The sequence below is a fragment of the Mobula hypostoma genome, chromosome 5 (assembly GCF_963921235.1).
Source record: "Mobula hypostoma chromosome 5, sMobHyp1.1, whole genome shotgun sequence".
Taxonomy (NCBI): domain Eukaryota; kingdom Metazoa; phylum Chordata; class Chondrichthyes; order Myliobatiformes; family Myliobatidae; genus Mobula; species Mobula hypostoma.
Window position 1 is genome coordinate 32806576 of NC_086101.1, and position 16792 is coordinate 32823367.

The 16792-nt window shown below is 41.6% G+C and overlaps 1 protein-coding gene across 1 annotated transcript in view; it reads left to right on the top strand.

Annotated features, from left to right (window-relative positions):
* The window catches only part of tubgcp3 (tubulin gamma complex component 3), a 140257-nt gene that overhangs the window by 93871 nt on the left and 29594 nt on the right, over positions 1 to 16792 (top strand). Inside the window, exons 12-14 of the mRNA XM_063048317.1 lie at positions 7778 to 7888; positions 10392 to 10500; positions 14481 to 14670. Of these exons, the coding sequence (XP_062904387.1) occupies positions 7778 to 7888; positions 10392 to 10500; positions 14481 to 14670 (410 nt within the window). The remainder of the gene's footprint in view (positions 1 to 7777; positions 7889 to 10391; positions 10501 to 14480; positions 14671 to 16792) is intronic.

Consider the following 16792-nt stretch of genomic DNA (forward strand, 5'->3'; position numbering starts at 1 on the left):
CCCACTTAGAAAACTGTTGTTCATTGACTTCAGCTTGGCATTTAATACAATCACCCTTCAGAGGCTGGTAGGTAAGCTGTCCTTGTTGGGACTCTACACCCCTCTCAGTAGGGGTCTTAGATTTCTTGACAGAAAGACCCCTGTCAGTCCAAGTGGGCAGCCAACACCTCAATCTCCTTCACACTGAGCACTGGTGCCTCCCCCACCCCACCCACTAACCCCCAGGCTGTGTGCTCAGCTCGCTGCAATTCAAGCTGCCGAGTCTCGACTGCACTGCCAGATCCAGCTCAAACCGCATCGTCAAGTTCAAAATTCAAAGTGCATTTATTATCAAAGTATGTATACATTGTACAACCTTGAGATTCATCTCCTTATAGTCAACTGCAAAACAAAGAAACCAAAAATAAGCCATTTTTAAAAAAAAAGACCGTCAAACACCCAATATGCAGAGAGGGAAAAAGAAACAAATCATGCAAACAATAAAAGTAAGCAAATAGCATTCAGAATGAAAGCGAACCCACAGACATGAAGCTCAGAGCATGCCACAGTCTCAGTTCAGCGCAGAGCCAAGTAAACCAGCCTGAACCATTCCTCGGGTCCTGACGCCCTGCCTTGTCAATCTGGCTTGGCGTTTAAATAGTCCAAACATTGGGTCATTCCTTGCTGTAGGACATGGGTACATTCACTTCGATATGTTCTGGACCTGGACCCCACCACCATGGTTCGGCTCCAACTATTGTTTTGCTGATGATACAACAGTGGTTGGCCTCATCGGCAATGATGATGAGTCAGCATGCAAAGAGGAGTTAGGCAGTTTGTCAAATGGCGTGAGAACAACAACCTGAGTCTCAACTTGGAGAAGTCAAAAGAGATGATTGTGGACTTCAGGAAGAATGAGGTGGACTCTTCTTCATTGCATATCAGTGGCTCTGTGTTTAAGAGAATGAAAAGCACAATGTTCCTTGGTGTGCACATAATGGACGATCTAACCTGAGCCACAAAACCTCCTCAGTCATGAAGGCACAGCAGTGGCTACACTTTCTGAGGAGACTGAGGCCTGCAAGGTTTCTGGTCTCCATTCTAACAACTTTCTTCAGGAGTACTGTTGACAGTGTCCTGTTTGTCTGCATCATTGTGTGGTATAGAAGCTGCAAGGTATCGGACCGGAAGACCCTTCAGAGGATAGTAAAAACCACCAAAAGAATCGCCAGAGATCCCCCTCTGCCCCACCCTCCCATTTGTGACATTTACTGGGAGTGTTATATATGAAAGGCTCAAAACTTTGTTGAGGAGTCCTATCAACCCACAATCTCTTTGACCCACTACGCTACCATCAGGAAGGAGATATCGGAGCATTAGGACTAAGATTACCAGATTGGGTTACAGCTTCTTCCCCCAGGCACTGAAATTAAAGAATACCCTGTCCCACTGAGGTCATGTCAATTGGACAGTGAACAGGTTACTATTTACCTGTGTTATGCACTTCACCTGTATTTTGAATTATGTATTTATTAACTTAATTGTGGTAATATTTTGTTTTATGTGCTGTGTGTGATATGTGTTTTGTGGGTACTCCCTCTGCGATTATAGGAGAAAGAGAATGTTTTAGAAGGTTAATTGACCATTGATTATTCCTATATTTAGGAACTGATACAAATTAATTTACTATTTGGTTTAGTTTGACACCGTGAAATTAAAACAAATTCATCGTATATATTTTCACAAATTCTTGTCTCAGGATCACTGAATCTTACAGAATGGAAGGAGGCCATTCTTTTAGAAGAGAAACCCTACTGCTTTTCATTGGTGTCACTAAAAATTCCAATTTCTTTCACCAGCTCTATTTTAATTAAATTTACATAAATGTATATATTTAATGTCTGTGCTGATTGTTTTTTTGTGTGTGTTACTGTAGATTTCTAGCATTATCTGAATTTCTAGTGTTTAAGATAGTTAAATTATCTCATTACTAAATGAATGCCATACCGTGGTTGAGGCAGATTCTGATGTTGCTGATGATAATATATTGTTGCATATTTGATTTCAGCAATCATAAATTTGCATGTGCAACAAGATGCAGCTGGTTAATCTATCTTACTTTGCCAGTGCACCATGTCAATGCTAAGCCATCTTGCAGGCAGCTGCAGCAACACCTATTGAAGAGCAAAGAAACTGCAGGTTTGAGAAACCTGCATTAAGAAAGAAATTGCAGAGTATACTCATCACAACATTCATCTTCTATGGAGAAAGATCAGTCACAGGCTGATCTTTCTTAAAAGCTGCAAAAGAGAGAAACTAACTATTTAATCTAGTGAGTGGTGGGGGAATGGGTGGAAGGTGAAGAGAACTAAGGGGATATTTACTAAAGAATACTGATCAAGCTTATCCAGGTGATACAAATGTAGTTGATGCTGTTGAAGAGAATTAATGAATTAATTGGATTCCAGTTAACTGGGGCAGCTGCTTATTTGGGACAACTCTTAAAGAACAAAACTAATTGAGAAAATAGCCAGCATTCCCTTTTACTTATTTGCCCACTTAATTTGGATAAGAGACTATTGCTGGACAGTTTCTAACTAGTGTTAGTCGCATGTACTCTGTTAAGAGCAAACAGTTTTAACTAGTCTCAGTTGTGTGTTTCTCTATTCAAAAAGCCGTGGTTTTTGTCACTGATAAATAAGTAGTAAGACAATTCAGACAGGTTTGCTCACTGCAGTTTCAAGCATTGAGGCTTGGGGATGCCAGAAATATCCGTGAGTGAAAATGAAAGTTTCACTACTCAACAAGTTAAGAACTACAAAGAATTTGAAGATATTAACAATCATCTTGAATATTATAATGAAAATGAAGATTAGGAGGATCCAGTCATGGAAAGCATTGTATAAAGGTAGTCAATTATCTGCACTAGCCTGTGCTCATTTTGTTCATTTACAGTCAGTCGAAAGAACATGGCAGCGTATACTGGATAAATTCCTCCGTCAATAACTATCAGGAACTAAGACGTGAGAGAATAGGACCAATCAAGTGTGACAGTGGAAAAGTATGTATGGAACCGGAGGAGATAGCAGAGGTACTTAATAAATTTGCTTCAGTATTCACTACGGAAAAGGATCTTGGCAATTGTAGGGATGACTTGCAGTGAACTGAAAAGCTTGAGCATGTAGATATTAAGGAAGAGGATGTGTTGGAGGTTTTGGAAAGCATCAAGTTGGATAAGTCAATGGGACCAGATGGGACGTACCCCAGGTTACTATGGAGAGGAGATTACTGAGCCTCTCGCAATGATCTTTGCATCATCAATGGGGACGGGAGAGGTTCCGGAGGATTGGAGGGTTGCGGATGTTGTCCCCTTATTCAAGAAAGGGAGTAGGAATAACCCAGGAGATTATAGACCAGTGAGTCTTACTTCAGTGGTTGGTAAGTTGATGGTGAAGATCCTGAGAGGCAGGATTTATGAACATTTGGAGAGGCATAATATGATTAGGAATAGTCAGCATAGCTTTGTCCAAGTACCTTACGAGCCTGATTGAATTTTTTGAGGATGTGACTCAACACATTGATGAAGGTAGAGCCGTAAATGTAGTGTATATGGATTTTAGCAAGGCATTTGATAAGGTACCCCATGCAAGGCTTATTGAGAAAGTAAGGAGGCATGGGATCCAAGGGGACATTGCTTTGTGGATCCAGAACTGGTTTGCCCACAGAAGGCAAAGAGTGGTTGCAGATGGGTCATATTCTGCATGGAGGTCAGTGACCAGTGGTGTGCCTTAGGGATCTGTTATGGGACCCCCTACTCTTTGTGATTTTTATAAATGACCTGGATGAGGAAGTGGAGGGATGGGTTAGTAAATTTGCTGATGACACAAAGGTTGGGGGTGTTGTGGATAGTGTGGAGGGCTGTCAGAGGTTACAGTGGGACATTGATAGGATGAAAAACTGAGCTGAGAAGTGGCAGATGGAGTTCAATCCAGATAAATGTGAGGTGGTTCTTTTTTGCAGGTCAAATTTGATGGCACAATATAGTATTAATGGTAAGACTCTTGGCAGTGTGGAGGATCAGAGGGATCTTGGGGACTGAGCCCTCTATTTTTCTAAACTCCATGTACTTGTCTAAGAGGGTCTTAAAAGACCCTATTGTATCTGCTTCCACCACTGCCACTGGCAGTGCATTCCACACACCCATCACTCTCTGCGTGGAAAACTTACCCCTGACGTCCCCTCAGTACTTATTTCCAAGCACCTTAAAACTATGCTCCCTCGTGTTAGCCATTTCAACCCTGGGAAAAAGCCTCTGACTATCCAATGATCAATGCCCCTCATCATCTTATACACCTCTATCAGGTCACCTCTCATTCTCTGTCGCTCCGAGGAGAAAAGTCCAAGTACACTCAATCTATTCTCATAAAGTACGCCCTCCAATCCAGGCAACATCGTTGTAAATCTCCTCTGCGCTCTCTCTATAATATCCACATCCTTCCTTTAGTGAGGTTACCAGAATTGAGCACAGTACTCCAAGTGGGATCTGAGCAAGGTTGTATATAGCTGCAACAATACCTCACGGCTCTTGAACTCAGTCCCATGGTTGCTGAATGCCAGTACACCATACGCCTTCTTAACAATACTGTCAACCTGTACAGCAGCTTTGAGTGTCCTATGGACATGGACCTCAAGGTCTCTCAGATCCTCCACACTGCCAAGAGCCTTAAGATTTATATTATATTCTGTCTTCAAATTGGACCAACCAAAATGAACCACTTCACACTTATCTGGGTTGAAGTCCAGCTGTCACCTCTCAGCCCAGTTCTGTATCCTACTGATGTCCCACTGTAACCTCTGACAGCCCTCCAGACTATCCACAACACCCCCAACCTTTGTGTCATCAGCAAACGTACTAACCCACCCTTCTACTTCTTCATCCAAGTCATTTATAAAAATCACAAAGAGTAAGGGTCCCAGAACAGATCACTGAGACACACAACTGGTCACCGACTTCCATGCAGAATATGAACCATCTACAACCACCCTTTGCCTTCTGTGGTTAAGCCAATTCTGGATCCAGAAAGCAAAGTCTCCTAGGATCCCATGCCTCCTTACTTTCTGAAGGAACCTTGCATGGGGTGCCTTATCAAATACCTTACTGAAATCCATATACACTACATCCACTGCTCTACCTTCATCAATGTGTTTTGTTACAGCCTCAAAGAATTCAATCAGGCTCGTAAGGCACAACCTACCCTTGACAAAGTCGCCCTGACTAACCTAATCAGATTATGTCTCTCCAAATGCTCATAAATCCTGCCTCTCAGGATCTTCTGCAACAACTTGCCTACCACTGAAGTAAGACTCACGGGTCTATAATTTCCTGGGTCATCTCTACTCCCTTTTTTGAACAAGGAAACAACATTTGCAACCCTTCAATCCTCCAATTTCTCCCGTCCCTATTGATGACGCAAGGATCATTGCAAGAGGCTCAGCAATCTCCTCCCTCGCTTCTCACAGTAGCCTCAGTATATATCATCTGGTCAAAAGCTCCAGCACATCCTCTTTCTTAATGTCTATATGTTCAAGTGTTTCAGTCTGCTGTAAGTCATCCCCACAATTGCCAAGGTATTTTCCCTAGTTAATACTGAAGCAAAGTATTCATTATGTTCCACTGCTCATCCGACTCCATGCACACGTTTCCACTATTGCACCTGATTGGTCCTATTCTCACACTGCTCACCCTCTTGCTCTTCACTTACTTGTAGAGTGCCTTGGGGTTTTCCTTAATCCTGCTCACCAAGGCCTTCTCATGGCCTTTTCTGGCTCTCCTAATTCCATTCTTATACTCCTTCTTTTCAAAGATTTAGTAGTCTAAGAAAAGAAGTTCTAAATCTAAAGCAGTCAACCCCTTGTTCTGAAACTCTGTCCCCAGCTGTGGACATGGGCACCGGGTCAGCTATCAACCTTTCAGGCTTCACTTGAATGCAGTGTTATTCTCCGTGTTCCATACTCCAGGGACTTTTGTCCCATCCCACTCACACCATGCTCATTAGCCAACTGATTCATCCCCAGATATGGTGAACCTTCGCTGTACTTTCCTAAGGCAAGAAAATCCTTCTTAATAAGAAGACTAAAACTATATGTAGTCCTCAGGATGTGACCTTGGCAAAGTCTCATTTCTCCTTGTAATTAGGCAAGCACTCCCATCAGCCTTTACATTAATTCCTGAACCTGCATGCAGATTTTCTGTGATTCCTCTATCAATCTTAGTTTCAGACACTTATATGATACTGTTTCTATGTGGGTAACTTGTGCTTCCTTTCTTATGTCTTCTGCATGTGTATTCCTTCAATCACTTTTCAGATTCCTCACAGATGGCTCATCCACTTCTTGTACTACAGCCACAAATAAACAGCCTTAAGAATTATCAGAATACTGTGTCAAAGCAGAACTGAGATGGTGTCCGATGGACTGTGGATTCCTCCTCTAATTACGATTGTATTTCTGAAGAGAGCTGTACATTAGCTCTTACTGACTTTGGAAATTGTTTCAAGGTTTTCTCTCATCTTTGGCTTCCTGTTCCAGTACCATTATGTTATCTTTGATTTGATTGACTTCTGTTCATGTGTTTTCTGAAAGTCACTAATGTAAAATTGAATGATCCAAAATGATTTGTTTCATTCAAATGTCATTTGACTTGGAGCATTAACATTGAAAGTTAATGCATAATGTATGGGCATTTTCCAGCTCATGGTTATAATGATGATGCACGAGAAAATAGAGCAACTTCTATTTTGTATAATGCTTCTATTTGTATAAAGCTTTTAAAGTAGCAGACCATCCCAAAATGCTTTGTGCTTATTATTTGCATTTCTGGTTACCCCATTACAGGAAGTAGGTGAAGGCTTTTATCAGAGGTAAGGGTTTAGCAGGATGCTACCTGGATTAGAGAGCTAAAGCGAGAGGTTGAATAAATCTGGATTGTTCTTTCTGGAGCATTGGAGGCTGAGGGGAAAGTTTATAAAATTATGAGAGAGATCGATAGGGTAGACAGAATCTCAATCCAACGGTAGAAGTGTTAAAATCTAGAGGACACATTTAAGGTGAGAAGGAGAAAGTTTAAAGGAGATTTGTGTGCCAAGTTTTTTTTTCCACATCGAGCATGGTGGGTTCCTGGAATAGTCTATGAGGGGTAATGGTGGAAGCAGGTAGTGGCATCTAAGAAGCTGTTAGATTGATATCTATTCTAGACCTATTACCTGCTTGCTTATGCTTCTCCTCATCTGGCTTCTGCCCTGTTTCTTGGCAGTCCTGATAAAGGGTCTCAGCCCAAAATGTTGACTCTTCATTCCTGCCGCAAATGCTGCCTGACCTGCTAAGTACACCCAGTGTTTTGTGGGTGTTGCTCAAGGTTTCCAACATCTGCAGAACCTCGTGTATCTTCCTTGACAGCTGATTGCGTTTTTCTTACCAATTGTAATCAATTAAATGGCTCTAAAAGCTCCTTTTGTTGATGGAAGATAATGGCACTTGTCAGTATTCTGTATGTATATCTGGAATAAGAAAAGATGATATACTCAAGGTAAGGTTAACAGAACAGCTTTTTTTCCCTAACCAGGTTTTAATTCTGGATCTTGATAAATGGCTGACTGCTGGAAGTTAATACGGATTGATAGGATGTAAAGAAAAGGCATGCTGAGCTTAAGAAACAAAAATTAAAATTGCACACCTGTACTTTTATGTAGAAATAATTTCATTGCTGATTTGGCATGTGTTTTCTTACTTCTGTTTGAAGTTTTTTGTAGCTTCTGATCCAACTGTGAAGGCTGACAGATTATGGCATGACAAATACACTCTGAGAAAGTCAATGATTCCATCCTTCATCACAATGGATAAAGCCAGAAAGGTGATTATTAAGCAATTGTTCTAAAGTTTGAATTTTATCTCTGGCATTTTCTGTTTCTTGGAAAGATTGTCCTGATCAGTGCAGACACCTGTAAATGCTATTATTTTTCCATGATGGACAATATTGATCACCATCCTAAACTACCTGCTGGATGTACAGTATGTAAAGGATTCAACTATACAATTTTAAAGATGAGCAAAATATTTAAATGTGACATTTGTTTCATTTATTCATCAACCAATAACACAAAATAATGTCCCTTCATCCTGGTTGACATTTAACAGAGTTTGCTTTGCTTACACTGCTTACCAAAATCAGGTCAGTTTAAATATTGTCCTTTGGAGTCAAGTAGTTCCATGACAGTTTTATAAATTTGTGACTTTTTCACCACCTGTGCAGTGACATGGCCAATACGTGCTCTCCCCGAGTTGCTTAATATGCAGGATCAACTCGAGACACTTTGTGCTCCTGTGCACCCATAGATCATGGAACTATACAGCACAGGAACAGTCCCCTGAGCCTCCCATCTCCAATCTAACTAATCCAATCTGCTTGCATGGGGGTGGGTGTCCATATTCCTTCCTGCCCTGCTTATTCACGTGTTTGTCTAAATGCCTCTTAAGCTTTGCTACTGCACCTGCTTGGACCCTCTCCACTGGGCAGCAAATGGCACCTATTACTGTGTATTTTTGAAAAAACCTACCTCACATATCTCCTTTAAACTTCTCCCTCATCCCCATCTTAAACCTATGTCCTCTAATATTTAGCATTTCCTCCCTGGGGAAAAAAGGACTGAATGTATACCCCATCTATACCTCTGGTTATTTTATATACTTCTAAGATGTTGGCCCTCAGTCTCCAGAGGGAAAAAACAATCCAAATTTGTCTAACCACTCCTTATAACAATCTCCTCCATGCCCCTCAAAATATCCCGGGATAGATTGCATCAGGTCCTGAGGATTTCACCACGCTGTTTTTCAAGGCACCTGACACCACCCACTTCTCCTTCGTATCAGCATGCTGTAGAATTTCCACGTATCCCTCCCTGATCTTACCATAGTCCAAATGCTCTTTGCTGAACTGAGGTACAGTGTTCATTTTGGGCCTTGCCATCTTCCTCTGGCTCCACGCACAAGTTCCCTCCCTTGTCTCTGAGAGAACCTATCGTTTCCCGAGTTACCCTAGTTATATGTATCTTACTCTTAGTATACATATAAAATGCTTTCTTTTTCTCCTTAGCCCTCTTAATTTCTTGTTTTTTTTTCTGGACTGGAAAATCATAAATATGGCAAGCTGTTTAAACAGGGAGGGAGACAAAGCATAGTAAGTTATAGACTGTTTAACCTGACTTCAATGGCTGGTAAGATTTTAGGGTCGATTGTTATGAAATTTTGGAGTAGTTGGAAGAATATGACTAAAATAGAATGAATCAGCACGATTCATTTAGGGGTGATCTTGTCTGGCAAATTTGTTAGAATTCTTTGAGGAGGTAACAAACAGGCCAGACAAAGTAGAGTTAGTGGATGTTATTTATTTGGATTTTCAGAGGGCCTTGGATAAGCTGTCGTATCTATGAGAGCCCATGGTGTTGGAGGCAAGGTACTAGTATGGATAGAAGAAGAGCTGACTGGTTGAAGGCAGTGAGTTGGGTGAAAGAATCATTTTCAGGATGCCATTCAGTGACTTAGTACAGTTCTGTAAGTCAATTTTTGGATGGCATCTTTTCACTTTATACTGGATGACGGAATTGATGGCATTGTTGCTACATTTACAGGCGATAACAAGAAAGGTGGAGGGACAAGTATTATGGAGGCGGGGAGTCTGCAGAAGGACTTGGGAGAGTTGGCAAAGAAATAACTGATGGAATACAGTGTAGGGATATGTGGGTTAATAATAATAAGTACATTATTGATCCCGAGTGGGGAAATTCTTTCGTTACAGCAGCAACATTTAAAAACATACTTAGCAATGTGCAGACTTAACTAATAATAAAGTACAGAATAATAATACACAATAATAATTTACCAGTGTGCATTAATGTGCAATTATTGAGTGGGTTGTGCACCTTGGTAGGAGGAATAAAGGTGTTGACCATTTTATAAATGGGGAGCGAATTCAGAAATCAGTGATGCAGTGGGACTTTGGAGGTCTAGGTCAGGATTCCCTAACAGGTTAACTTGCAGGTTGGGTTGTTAATAAAGAAAGTACGTGCAATGTTGGCGTTCATTTCAAACTGATGGGGACATAAAAGCAAGCATATGCTGCTGAGGCTTTATAAGGCATTGGTCAGAATGCATTTAGAATATTGTGAGTACCTTTGGGCTCCATATCTAATGAAAGATATTCTGGCCCTGGAGAAGGTCCAGAGGAGGTTCACAAGAATGATCCCAGGAATGAAAGGCTTTAACGTATAGAGAGCATTTGACGTCCTTGTACAAGTACCTATACTTGATGGAATTCAGAAGGATTTAGAAAATTTTGACTTTTTTTCTTTCTGTCTCAGGTGCTTTTGATTGGGAAATCCATAAATTTTTTGCATCAAGTTTGTCATGATCAAACTCCAACAGCAAAGATGATGGCTGTGACCAAATCAGCAGTTTCACCAAAAGATGGTACGACACATTTGTTACCTTTCCTAAATCTGGAGATTTAGTATTTTGAGTATCTTAAGATTAAGTCTTAAGCTGTACTACCTTGTTTTACCTTGTATTACCTTAATACACTGTTGTAATTAAATGATCTGTATAGATGTATGCAAGATGAGTTTTTCCACTGTACTTCGATCCATCTAAATTAGTAAATTGGTTTATTATTGTCACATTACTGAGATACTGTGGAGGGAAAAATATCTTGTGTACTGTTCATACAAATCAATTCATTATAACAATGATCGAGGTAGTACTATGTAAATCAATAAGTGTATAATAAAGTGTTGCAATTGCAGAGAAAGCGCAGTGCAGGTGGACAATAAAGTGCAAGCTTGTGAGGTCAAGAGTCTATTTTATCGTACTAAGGAGCCATTCAATAATCTTATAACAACAGAACAGAAGTTGTCCTTCAGCATGGTGGTAGGTATTTTCAGGCTTTTCTATCTTCTGCCTGCTGTCGTCGGCAATGTTGCTAGACTTTATTTTGTAGCCTGTTATAGCATGTAGGTCCTGCCACAACTGACGGCTGGTCTGGGAATCAGTTTGGGGCTGGTATTGCACTTGGCATCTCTGATAGCTTTGAGTTTGTATTTAGATTTTCAGTAAAGGTTAGGGTCACTTGATTGGTACACTGCACTCTTTAGGACTTCAGGTGGGTGGATCTCTCTGTTCATCCATGATTTCTGGTTTGGGAACAACTGGAATATCCTCTTTGTTTCATCATCCCGAACACACTTGCTGCTAAAGTCCATGACAGTGATGTTCTCACCTAAGCTGGCTACTGAGACTTTGAACACAGACCGGTCTACCAACTCAAAACAGTTGCGTAAAAGCTCCTCCATTTCCCCAAACCAGCACTGTATGACTTTCTGGACTGGGTCCTTGCATTTTGGCTTCTGTTTCTATACAGACAGTAAACTAATATGCCACTTTGTTACAGTAAATTTGAAAGTGAAACCACTTTTTAAAATCTTTTCTTACTTGTCACCCCTCAAAATGTAAGAAGTTTGTGTATTCTCCCCGTGACCGAGTGGGCTTCCTCCGGTTGCTGTAGTTTCCTCTCACTGACCAAAGGTGTACTGGTTGGTAGGTTAGCTGGTCATTGTAAATTGTCCCGTGATTAGGCTAAGATTAAATGGGGATTGCTGGACGGCACAATTTGAAGGTCTGGAAGGCCTATCCTGGCCTGTGCAAGCGAACTAGCTGGAGTGTTTGCTGACATCTTCAACTGCTCCTTGCTTCAGTATAAGATCCCCTTGTGTTTTAAGAAGGCAACGATAATCCTAGCGCCGAAGAAGAGCAAGGTGGCATGCCTGAATGACTATCGACCTGTGGCTCTGACATCAATTGCTATGAAGTGCTTCGGTGATTGGTTATGGCACACATCACCCACAGCCTACCGGTCAACCTCGACGCTTTGCAATTCGCCTACCGGAGCAAACAGGCCAACGGCAGATGCCATCTCTCTGGCCCTACATTCCTCCTTAGAACACCTGGAGAATAAAGACGCATACGTAAGGCTCCTTTTCATTGACTACAGCTCTGCCTTTTATACTATCATTCCAAATAAACCGATTCCTGAGCTCCAGAACCTGGGCTTTAGCACTCAGATCTGTAGCTGGATCTTCAGCTTCCTCACAGACAGGACCCAGGCTGTAAAAATAGGGGACAAGCTCTCCTCTACAATCACTCTGAGCACCGGTGCCCCACAAGGCTGTGTACTCAGCCCCCTGCTGTACTCACTGTACATCCATGATTGTGTAGCCAAGTTTCCATCAAACTCAATATATAAGCTTGCTGATGACACAACAATTGTAGGCCGTATCTCGGGTAATGATGAGTTTGAGTACAAAGAGGAAATTAAGAACCTGGTGGCATGGTGCGAAGACTAACAACCTACCCCTCAACGTCAGCAAGACGAAAAAATTGGTTGTTGACTTCAGAAGGAGTAGCGGACCGCACAACCCAATTTACATCGGTGGTGCGCAAGTGGAACAGGTCAAAAGCTTTAAGTTCCTCGGGGTCAATAACACAAATGACCTGACTTGGTCCAACCAAGCAGAGCCAACTGCCAAGAAGGCCCACCAGCGCCTTTACTTCCTGAGAAAACTAAAGAAATTTGGCCTGTCCCCTAAAACCTTCACTAATTTTTATAGATGCACCGTAGAAAGCGTTCTTCTAGGGTGCATCACAGCCTAGTATAGAAGTTGTCCTGTCCAAGACCAGAAGAAGCTGCAGAAGATCGTGAACACGGCGCAGCACATCACACAAACCAGTCTTCCGTCCTTGTACTCGCTTTACACGGCACGCTGTCGGAGCAGTGCCGCCAGGATAATCAAGGACACGACCCACCCAGCCAACACACTTTTTGTCACTCTTCCCTCCGGGAGAAGGCTCAGGAGCTTGAAGACTCGTACGGCCAGATTTGGGAACAGCTTCTTTCCAACTGTGATAAGACTACTGAACGGATCCTGACCCGAATCTGGGCCGTACCCTCCAAATATCCGGACCTGCCTCTCGGTTTTTTTGCACTACCTTACTTTCCATTTTTCTATTTTCTATTTATGATTTATAATTTAAATTTTTAATATTTACTATCGATTTGTAATCCAGGGAGCTGGAAGCGCAGAATCAAATATTGCTGTGATGATTGTACATTCTAGTATCAATTGTTTGGCGACAATAAAGTATAAAGTATTCTGTGCTGTATCTCAATAAAAGAATACAATCATATAGATCAGGGATAGGCTGAGAGATTGTAATCGCCAGAGTGTTTACATGGAGAGAAATACTTGTGCAGGGTCACTGTTTTGTGATAGGAAATTTTCTATGTTAGAACATTCTAACGTGTTTTCTGATGTGCAAGCTGTTATACATATAGTGTTGCCAATGAGAAATTAATAAATGACATTAGGATTAGATAGATACGTTATTGTTCCCAACAGAAATTACAGTGTCACAGTAGCATTACAAGTGCACAGATATACAAATGTACAAATATTAGAAGAGAAGTAAGAAAGAATAAAAGATAAGTTACCTCAAACAGTCTAACAGGAGGAAGACATCACTTCCCCAGCAATAGGGTGACTCATTATAGAGCCTGATGACCGAGGCTAAGAATAACCTCATATAGCACTCTTTGGAGCAGTGTAGTTGTCTTAATCTATTACTAAAAGTGCCCCTCTGTTCAGCCAAAGTGGCATGCAGAGGGTGAGAAACATTGTCCAGAACTGCCAGGATTTTTCATAGGGTCCTTTGTTCTACCACAGCCTCCATTGTGTCCAGTTTAACTCCTATAACAGATCCTGCCTTTCTAATCAGTTTATTGAGCCTGTTGGCATCACCCATGTTGATGCCATTGCCCCAGTACTCCACTGCATAGAAGATTGTACTGGTGACAACAGACTGGTGGAACATGTGAAGAAGAGTCCAGCATATTCCAAAGGGCCTCAGTCTCCTCAGGAAGTAGAGGCGAAACTAGCCCTTTTTGTACAACACCTCTGTGTTGGTGCTCCACTCAAGTCTGTTCATTCAGGTGCACCCCCAGGTATTTGTAGGTCCTCACTGCATCCATGTCCTCACCATCAATAGTAACAGAGAGCAGTGCAGGCTTAGTCTTCCTAAAGTCCATCACCATCTCCTTTGTCTGACTGATGTTGAGCTGCAGATGATTCAGCTTGCACCATTTGACCAAGTCCACCACCAGACCCTGTCTTCATCCTCCCGTCCTCCCTTTACACACCCAAACTATTGCTGAGTCACCAGAGATTACATCAGTTTGGCTCATTAGTATATAAGTCTAAAATATCCAGTTAGTGTGAATTAATTTATCTGAGAACCTTCAACTCAGTTATGGATATCTATTATTAATAGAGTGTAATATTGCAGTGTGTTAAAACAGGTATCAGAAAAACATTATTCATATTTTTAAAATTTTATTCTAGCTGCTGAACTGTTCACTGATTTGGAAGGTGGTTTTCAAGAAAAAATTGATGCAGCGTATCATGAAACCAGCAAGTACTTGCTCGATGTACTCAACCAGAATTATCATTTGCTGGAGCACATTAAGGCAGCACGACGTTACTTACTCCTGGGTCAGGGAGATTTCGTACGTCACCTCATGGATTTGCTGAAGTGAGTACCAGATGATAAAAAGATTGTGATTAAAATTACAACAGGTCATTATGTGCCAATACATCAAGGTTATCTATTGAGTTACTAGTTGTAGCCATTCTGTCAGTACTTGGACAGTAAGACAGAGAAGCAGATTGGGCCATTTGGTCCATTCAATCTTTCCTGCCATTCCATGATGCTGATTTATTATACCTCTTAACCCCATTTTCCTGCTTTCTCTCTGTAATCTTTGATACCCTGACTAACCAAGAACCTGTCAACCTCCACTTTAAATATACTCAATGACTTGGCCTCCACAGCTGCCTGTGGCAGTGAATTCAACAGGTTCACATCCCTATGGCAAAAGAAATTCCTCCTCATCTCTGTTCTAAATAGGCATTTCTCTGTTCTGCTGCTGTGCCCTCGGGTCTAAGACTTACCTGCTATAGGAAACATCACCTCCACATCCACTCTAGGCTTTTTGAATTTTCGATAGGTTTCAATGAGATCCCCTCTCATTCTTCTAAACTCCATCAAGTACAGGCCCAGAGACATCAAATGCTCCTCATGCATTAACCCTTTCATCCCCACGAGCCTCCTCTGGACCCTCTCCAATGCCAGTACATCTTTTCTTATGCAAACACAAGGAAATCTGCAGATGCTGGAAGTTCAAGCAAAACGCACAAAAAATTCTGGTGAACACAGCAGGACATCTTTTCTTAGATAATTCACCTAAAACTGCTCACAATATTCCCAAGTGCTTTCTGACGAATGCCTTATAAAGCCTCAGCGTCACATCCTTGCTCTTGTATTCTACAAACGTTTGTAGTTCTCTCAGAATAGATGCTAACATTGCATTTGCCTTTCTAACCAACTCCAAAATCGTTTTACACCTATGCTTCTTCTACCGAAGTGCATGACCATACACTTCCCTACACTGTATTCCATCTGCAACTTCTGCAGACTCCCTGCTTCCTCAGTACTACTTGCCCTTCCACCTATCTTCTTATTGTCTGTAAACTTGGCCACAAATACATCATTCCGTCATTGACATATGAAGTGAAAAGAAGCAGTCCAAACACCGACCCATATGAAACACCATTAGTCACTGGCAGCCAACCAAGAAAGGCTCCCTTTTTCCCACTCTTTGCCTCCTCTCAGTTAGTAATCTTCTGTCCATGCTAGTATCTTTCCTGTAATACCGTGGGCTCTTGTTAAGCAGCCTCACGTGCAGCGTCCTATCAAAGGCCTTCTGAAAATCTAAGTAAATAACATCCGCTGACTCCCCTTTGTCAATCTTGCCTGTTATTTCCTCAAAGAATTCCAACAGATACATCAGTTAAGGTTTTCTCTTAGCAGATTTACTAAAGCAGGTGACAGGCAAGCTGTTGGTAAATCCACGGTGTGGATGATTTGGAGGCAAAGGGGCAGCTGTTGGATCAACTAGCTTACACTTTGTGTACCATTCAGGAAGCACAGAAAGCTGTTGAATGGTTCTCATGGATTCTTGCGTGATTTACAGGATATTGGAAAGAGGAGAGAAGGGTTCTTGTGCTATGGTGGTGGGTGGAGTACATTTCTGGTTAGGTGGGAGACTTTTGGTTGCATGCACTGCTTGAATACCCCAAAACTGTGGGAGGGAGCCACTACTGACCTTTGGGTAGAATTCTTGCTTCTACCCACATGCTGAGCCATCATCCTTTGTTAGACCCATAATTCCACCACTCTCCAACAAACCAAATGGTGTTCAACAAGATGCCACACACGCAGTAATTATACACAAAGCAGCTTGTGGTTAATGGAGATATGATATAAGCATAGATAAAGGATTATCTCAAAGTTGTGAGTCATACAGAAGCAGGTCCTTTGGCCCACTATGCTCATTGATGTTACTGTGACTAAGTAAGCCTGGTCTGATACCTTTCTTGATTGCTATCACAGTGATACAAAAGGTGTTTGATGTAGAACAATTGATATAGCTCCCTTGTACTTATTTTTAGTTGATGCATATCAGAACATGTCATGGTGCCATCAGTTTTTAAATCGTATCCCTCAAGAGGCCTCCTGCTGCCGACAATAATGTGTTCATAAAGCGGTAGATTCAATTTCAAAACTGATAGTCCACCGCTTTTAGGTAACACTT